The sequence below is a fragment of the Seriola aureovittata genome, chromosome 16 (assembly GCF_021018895.1).
Source record: "Seriola aureovittata isolate HTS-2021-v1 ecotype China chromosome 16, ASM2101889v1, whole genome shotgun sequence".
NCBI lineage: Eukaryota > Metazoa > Chordata > Actinopteri > Carangiformes > Carangidae > Seriola > Seriola aureovittata.
Genome location: NC_079379.1, coordinates 14,554,646 through 14,562,678, shown reverse-complemented (window position 1 = coordinate 14,562,678; position 8,033 = coordinate 14,554,646). Strand labels below are relative to the sequence as shown.

At 38.4% G+C, this 8,033-nt stretch overlaps 1 protein-coding gene across 1 annotated transcript; it reads left to right on the top strand.

Annotated features, from left to right (window-relative positions):
• The first annotated feature begins 712 nt into the window (after positions 1-712).
• Positions 713-7,276, top strand: cibar1 (CBY1 interacting BAR domain containing 1). Its single transcript, XM_056398532.1, has 8 exons — positions 713-864; positions 1,483-1,717; positions 1,819-1,887; positions 2,924-3,025; positions 4,016-4,168; positions 4,487-4,600; positions 5,702-5,821; positions 6,838-7,276. Exons 1-8 carry the CDS (start codon positions 836-838, stop codon positions 6,952-6,954), a joined length of 939 nt encoding a protein of 312 aa, XP_056254507.1. The 5' UTR covers positions 713-835; the 3' UTR covers positions 6,955-7,276.
• Positions 7,277-8,033: the final 757 nt, after the last annotated feature.

Genomic DNA, 8,033 nt, shown 5'->3' with positions numbered 1-8,033 from the left:
TATACAGTGACTGCAGTCCAATATGAATAGTGAGAGCACTGGTTATACATACAAAGGTGCTCTGAGTGCTATAAAAATTATATTATTTGATCATTATTTTTGATGGATTAACATGTAGGTAGCTTATTATGTTATAGTTGGTTCCATCATGAATTTTGAATTGTTTTTTACAATACATTATTTTATAAATTAATCACATATTTTGTATGTATGATCTGATCTTAATTCAAGAAGAAACTATTAATTATTAGATTATCTCTCAAATAAATTTAAAGTAAAAGGTACTATATTTTCCTTTTCCTACTCTAGCGGAGTAGACATGTAAAGTAGCATACAATGGAAAACAAAAGGAACAGTACAGTATAGTTCAGGTCAGTTAGGTAAATTTACTCTGGTATGGTCTCATACGACATCCACGGTACAGTACTTGTGTAAATGTACTCTCTTTGCTGCTTAACAGGCTGTGCAACTGAGGTGAGCAAGACGCTGCATTTCAGTAAAACTATCAAAACAAACTCTGTTCCCTCACCTTCAACTTTTTAAAAGAAACAGCTCAGAGCTCACTCTGTTTTTCGTCACTACAAGAGTCGTTGTAAAGCGCCTGCACCTGTACCTAAACTTCAACAAGGAGAAAAGTTCAACCAGTACAACAGTAGTCAACAAACGACTCCATTTCCCAGGGTGCTATTCACAAGCGGAAACGCCTGGGGACTCCATGGAAACGACAGACTGGCGTGCTAGCCTGGAAGCGAGCATAGTTAGCTAGCGTTGATTTTGGATGTAGATAAACTTTGCTGTACACTGACTACATTTGGTTTACTGCATTTGGGTGAAGATGAGTCGTACTCCTGATGCAAGAGCGAGGTAAGACGTTCAACACGTCATACTAAACGCTTCGTTAACGGTACTAGGGTTTTGTAAGTTAACGTTAGCGTTCACAAAAAAGAGCAAGAGCAGCGAGGATAAAAAAAGTGGGTTAGCTAGCTGCTGGTTACATGCTTTTACGCATTACACTTATTAGAGATGTCACCGTTAAAGAGTTCTCCTGTAAAACAATAAACTATGATAATTTTGTTTATTCTCAAAGTGACTTGTAATCATCAGCCACAAGCCGCTAAAACCGACCGTTAACAGTGTTCAAAATAAAGCGTACACACTGTTACCTACTGGAAATGTTCTTTTATCAAAAAATAACTAAGAATGACTGTTAATAAAATAAACGGGGCTTTCTACACTTTGCTGACTACGTGTCTGTGTCATCAACAATGATTATAAAAAATAAAAAAAAATCTGTACAGCACATCTACAAGATGGTTTGGTTATCAATGACCAGTTACACGTAGGTGAAGGCAGAAAATTCATACTCATGTGTTGTCCAAACAGAAATTTTGCAATTTCTTCCCCACACAAGCATGTGATTGTGTGTCACACACTTAGCTAAACTACTGTTTGATTACTGCTGTTCATGTTCACCCTCTCCAGGGACAACCAGACAAGAAAGATCCAGGAAAACATCACCAATGTGGAGAAACATTTTGGAGAGATGTGCCAACTGTTTGCTGCCTATGTCCGTAAAACAGCCAGACTACGAGACAAGGCAGACCTCCTGGTCCGTGAAATCGGCTTGTATGCAGACACAGAAACACCAAACCTGAAGAGGGGTATGAAGCAGTATGCTGACCACCTGGCTAAGATTCAAGACTACCGCCAAGCTGAGGTAAAACTGCAGTCATTTACTTGCTGGTGCTTTGACCTCATTGATAATTTCATGTCTAAATTTGTTCAGTAAGATTTAACGTGAATTTATTTGCCTTGTAGGTGGAAAGACTTGAAGCCAAAGTCATAGAGCCATTAAAAAGCTATGGAGCTGTAGTGAAACGTAAAAGGGTAAGTGTTTCTTTGAGCTACAGCCATGTTGGAATCTAGTTGCGATTATTTTACAGTAAATTATGGTGATGCAAAAATGTTTACATAAATTAACTTGTGAATCATCCTTGCTTATTAAGAAATCCCATTTTAAAATGCCCCAAAGATGGTGAAATTATTTACCTTCCTGCCCTGGCCCGTCTTGATACAGCATCCCTAACTTGTGTTTCAGTTGCATCTAAATTACAGCAGTTTCTTTGAATGACACACTTCAAGAACAAATGTGCTCTGGATGACAAGGATGCAATGATTAAGTCACTCCAAAATGAGGATTAGGGTGAGGACATAGTTGGATCACAGATGAAGTGATTGTTGTTGTCAGTACCACTGCATGGCCACATGAGAGCAGCATTGATCAAGGATCAAAAGAAACTTACTGTTATGGCGAATACCAAGTTTCTTTGTGATATTTAGTGTCTTTGTCATTCGGTACAGCACTAGGCGAATTATCTGAAATAGATGTATGCAATGATCTACTACTGCATTCAGTTCTGACTTTAAACTTGTCATATACAGATTGATGGTGTTGCCTCAAAGTACTATTAAAAGAGTTGCTGTTTTTTCTTGTCATATTTTGTATAAATTAAAATACTTTCAAACTGCACATTTGTCATTTTAAAGTAGTTTTTTAAAAAAAATCTATGCAATGCTTCTTGGCTTGTTTTTCATTAAGGAATCAGCCTGCTTTGAGAATGATTGTGATTGGTCATTTGTTGTACAGAGAGAGCGAGTGTGCCAAAATGTTATTGTAAATGTTAATAATTTTCCATCAAAACTGAAACAATATATCATTCAGCCCATGCCTTGAATATGACCAACTGTTTCAGAGTAAAAAAAAAAAAAAAACAAAACTTCCACAACAAGGTGTACTTGAGGACTTGATTGGGAAACACTGAGGTAAACCAAATAATTGTTAGATTATGTCCTTATTACCTAAATACCTGACTATTATTGTTTATTCTCACAATGACTACTGTGTGCTTGTGCATCCATGCAGGAGGATCTGAAGACAACTCAAAGTGCCAGAGACAGAGAAGCCAAACAGATGGCTCAGCTTGAGAGGACCAGACAAAGAAACCCCTCAGACAGGCAGATCATTGTATCCTTCCCTTGTTTCTCTTCTATTCTCCAATTCTGTAATAGTGAATAGACAAAAAAAGACGTCAATGTTACAAAAACTGCTTATATGCATTTTAGTGCAGGTGACATTTTGGATACAGATTAACTCCTTATTAAGTTTTTGATATGAATTAATGTTTCAACAGGAAAATAAACTTGAATTTACTTAGATTTTTTATCTTATCAAGTTTGAAAAGGTTTACATTGCTTTACTTTAAATTTATTTCCTATGCACTTCATGCAATAACAATTTGTACCAAGTGCAGTGTGTAGCACATAGTTCATAGGGAAATATTTGAATGTTGTTTCCTTGACCAAGCCTTCAGTCTCAGGTGCGTACCATGTAATCTGTGCGTCTCATCACTGGTGATGAATGCAATGGAGGTGTAACAACTCCAACAGTAGTCATCAATGAATGCTCGGTTGTCAAATGCAGTGCCAGCTACAGATTGTTGTTTTCGTTACTCTTTAATATTAGTGAAGTACATCATGGGAGTGATTTTTAACTAATTTACAAACTCAAAAACCCACTGCAGATTTTCAACGACAGGAAGGTGTTTAGTCATTGTGACGCCACTTCTATAAATGTCAATCTACATCCACTTTTTTAGCTCTTCTGTTCTCTGTGTAGTGAATTTCTTAAAGTTGCATGTTTGCAGGAGACACAGGTGTCAGAATTGCGGGGGCTATTACTTTCCCTTCCTGTAGAAGGAGCATGTTATCATGTCAGTACCTGAAGTTACACAGGTTGGACTTGAACTGCAGGTCTGAAACTGAAAGCCTAGTTCCAAGTGCTTCACATTAATGACATTATTGAGTTCCTGTATTGTCAAATACAAATGAGCTCATACATCATGTATTCATTTTCTAATATATGAAATCAACAAGCAGAAATTGATGCTGTTTGATTTTATAATTCATGCATCATTGTGAAAACAGTGATGCTCAAACTGGCCCCAACTTGTGTTAGTTTGATATGTTTTGTAGTATGTTGCACTGTCTTTTGTTTTGCCATCAGGCTGAAAGTGAGCTCCAGAGAGCCACCATGGATGCCACACGGACCACCAGGCAGCTGGAGGAGACCATAGACGAGTTTGAGAAGCAGAAGATCCGTGACATCAAGGTCTGCTGCACCAAGCTTTCGGCTCACCTCAAATTAAGAATTACAGTTTCTGCAGTGGGAGATATGTGTCCGTTGAAGCAGTGGGTGACAGTGAAGTGAAACCAGACAGTGATGATTTTAAGGGTCTTTTTTTTTTCTTTTTTTCTTTTTACATCTGCCCACACTTCTTAATCCTCCTTCAGTTGGTCGAAACTATTCTTGCTTTGTCATTTCAGAACTCTTCTTAATGTCTTGTATTCAGCAGGAAGTTGTGATTAATTTAAGTCATGTCAAAGTCTATTCAATATTGAAATATTTTCATTGTCTTTCCCCTTATAGAAAATATTTGGTGAGTTTTTGACAGTGGAGATGTCATTCCATGCTAAGGCCTTGGAGGTATACACCTTGGCCTACCAGAACATTCATAGTGTGGATGAGGAGGAAGACCTGGAGGTAGGTTAACCACGGCCTAGTCATTTGCCAGCATGACTGTGTGTGTGTGTATAAGAGAATCTGAGGTGTAATTATTGACCTGACATAATCATTGGAGTGTTAGTGACAAACACTGGAGAAAAAAAGATGCATCTAAATGTGAGAGTGTACTTAAGGATAAAAGCTGATAATTCTTTTAATACACCCTCTGCTGTGTACTTGATTAACCTGATATTTAACAGGGTTAAGCTATCATGGTCTTAGGCACCTATTACTCATCCACTCATTGCTCATATGTGCTCGAGAGTCCACACCCTTCAACTGATGTGGTAACTTAGAAGTAACCTGCGGTGACAACTGCACAATTCAGAGTCATGCATTCTAGCTACTTTTTTCTGTTTACAGTTAGGTCTTTGAGGTTTGCTGAACTATTTTAAGAGATAAAGCCCGTAGTGAGAAAACAAAGGATCAATGATATTCAACCTGCAAGGTTTCTCCTGCAGATGCCTTGTACTATTTTCCTCCACCCCTTGCCATCTCATCTGTGTGTTTTTGCACTGAATCATCTCCCTTCCATTCATATTGAAGCGAAACTCCTCACCCAGACAAGGCTGTTTTTCAGTGACTCATAGCACAAAGCATGGGAGATTGAATCATTTGAAAAAGGCACAATGACAGGCATGAGGATAATCCTGATCAAGAGCCTTTGCAGATTTTTTTTCTATACAGTGAAAACTACTGGTGTGGTTTAAATGCCAGTTTGCTGAGGCATATTTTATGAGCTGCTTTGTTTACGTATGACCCCATGTATTGCGAGCCTAGTTGTTGATTTGCCGGATATTCCAGATCAGGTATTTCTTCTTTGTGGGTTTTTTTTTCCCTGAAACTACAGGTTTATATATCTGATATAAAATACCCAAAATATTTCCTAATATCCCTAAACTGCATGTGAGCTGTGTGCTCATTCTTTGTACACCGTGGCCACTTTACAGTCATACCTTAAAATCGTGGTTACCTATCTTGCAATATAATCAGTGCCACGTAGGCGCGTGTGTGTAGGCATTGCTCCTCTTCCCCTATGTCTGTGTGAAAAAGTCTAGCGCCTCCTACTGTCTTTGGCAGGTGTTCAGGAGTTCGCTGCACCCCCCTGACTACCAGTCACGATTAGACATAGTGCGAGCTAATTCCAAAACCTCGCTCGATCGGACCGGGTCTTTCCTGAGTACATCAGGGACCTTGCAGGTAAGATGTAGACAGTGAAAATATTTTAATACCTGATTAAAAACTAGAATTTCCCCAGAAGATCCCTCTTTAACTTCTTTGACAGTTGCAAGTTTCATTGTAATGATGAAATTTAAAAAAATCCCTTGTTCCTTTTTTGAACCCAGTAGTTTTCCTCATACCAGTAAAGAGTGGTGCTCGATAACAGTGAGTCTTATCAGTCCTGCCAGTGTTTATGTGCGGCATCACCCCAGCCATCTTTCAGTTTGAATTTCCACATGTCATAGCATGCCAGTAACATCATGCATTTCCTCATAGAGTCACAGTGTTACTGCAGCATCTTAACAGTGGTACTGCACTAACCTGATAACTTGTAAAGTGCCTGGACATCTAGGCTTCACTTTCTCACTAAATGAGGAGTATCATTTGATATCTTTGAGGACCTGTCTTCTGCAGGTCTCATAAGGTGCATTCAGATGTAGTATCTTCTATATAAAGATGTCCAGATTGTAGCGCACAGAGGCACATTGCAACTTACACCTGTCATCAGAATGTGTCTCAAAAGCATCCTGCGTCACATCTTGAGATCATGTTTTGTTTCCATGATTAAGTTTGATTTTATCTCTGAAAAATTGAAATCACTGCTAAACAAAAAACACACTTGTAGTCAGGTACACAGCTAGAAAAATGGATTGCAAACCCTGTTTACATACTTGATAAAACTACAGAGAAACAATGCTAACAAAAGTAAAACATGATGACACAGAGTAAGTCATGTTCTAAGTTTGGCAGCCACAACTTGGCAGTCCTTCAACATTGGACATATTAATGTTCAAATAGCACTACAGTACAAGTTATGACGAATGTAACTTGAGGAATTTGGTGTCAGGTGTCTTAAGGTCACACCTGTTTTGTCTTTGCTCTCCAACAGAACTGTTGAGACAAATGTTCAGAAAGAAACAGGAAGCACCAATTGTGCTTAATGACTATCTGTTAAGTGTTTTAGTGGGACAGTGACTGTTTATTTGTTGTCACAGCAACAAAGAGCTTGTAGTCGGCAGACAAGAGAAGAGGAGGAGGACGAGGATGAAGAGGAATTTGAAGAGGAGGAGGATGATGAAGACGAAGATGAGGACACAGATGATGAAAATTAAATTCTCTTAAATTGTGTAATTTTGTGTTTGTCTGTATGGAACAAAGAGGATATGAAAATAATGTATTAACTGTTTTATACTGTTGTAAAAGAAAAGCTGTGTCATTGCCAAACTCATTTCCCTCACAGGTGGTCTGAGCAGTATTGTAGTTGCGATGTACTGTAGTCATGTGATGCTTTGCAAGAGAGCATGCTGTTCTTTACTACCGTTTGTCTTTAAAATTCTAACCAACTTCTGTCTTTTCTATATTTTTATATCATGCACAATGCCAAAATGTGCATTATATGTTCACTCGTCTTTATGAATAAAAACAAAAAATCAATTTTTATGTTCTGCATTGTTCCAGTGAATTGCTGTTCTATAATAAGTACATTGTGTACCCTTAGTCACTTTGCTTAAAAATGCCAGCAGAGAGGTTGATTGTTATTTTAGAAATTGTTCAGAGTGTGAATCAGTCTAAGTGACAGTAGTTACGTGACGACTGCAGTTGAAAGTGACTCATCTCTTCCGCAGACATGCAAAAGTGGCACTAATGAAGTCGGGGACATTTTGCAATATGCTGTCTGTGTTTATCAGTATATGTATGTGCGTGTGTGTGACTGGAGACATGCTTCTGTATACGTATATGGCACTGTATAAACCAATTATGTGCATGTGTTACAGAATGTGTTGTCTGTCACAGTGGAGGCTGCTGCCACTGTGTCAGCTGATGGCTCCTATGTCTGTCTTGCATGAGTCATCCAACACATTTATCATTCCTCAGCTGCCCGTGTCATGACGAATAGTTTTCTGCCTCTGGACTTGTCCACACAGACACATGCATATCACAGGTTTATATCATTATCTGTTTGACAAACAATATAGGCACATTTACGCACATGCATAATCATGGAGCTGTAGCCCAAGCAACAAAGAGTTTTCTTTTTGATGTAACAAATATGAGAACAAAAACCTCCCTTACAGCAACACTGGTTATCTCAGTGATTCTGTGAGATAAAAGTTGTGTGTGTGGCGTGTCATCAGCCCTCTGTGCAACAGCACCTTGATACATATAAAGGTTAATGTGTACGCAAACAGTC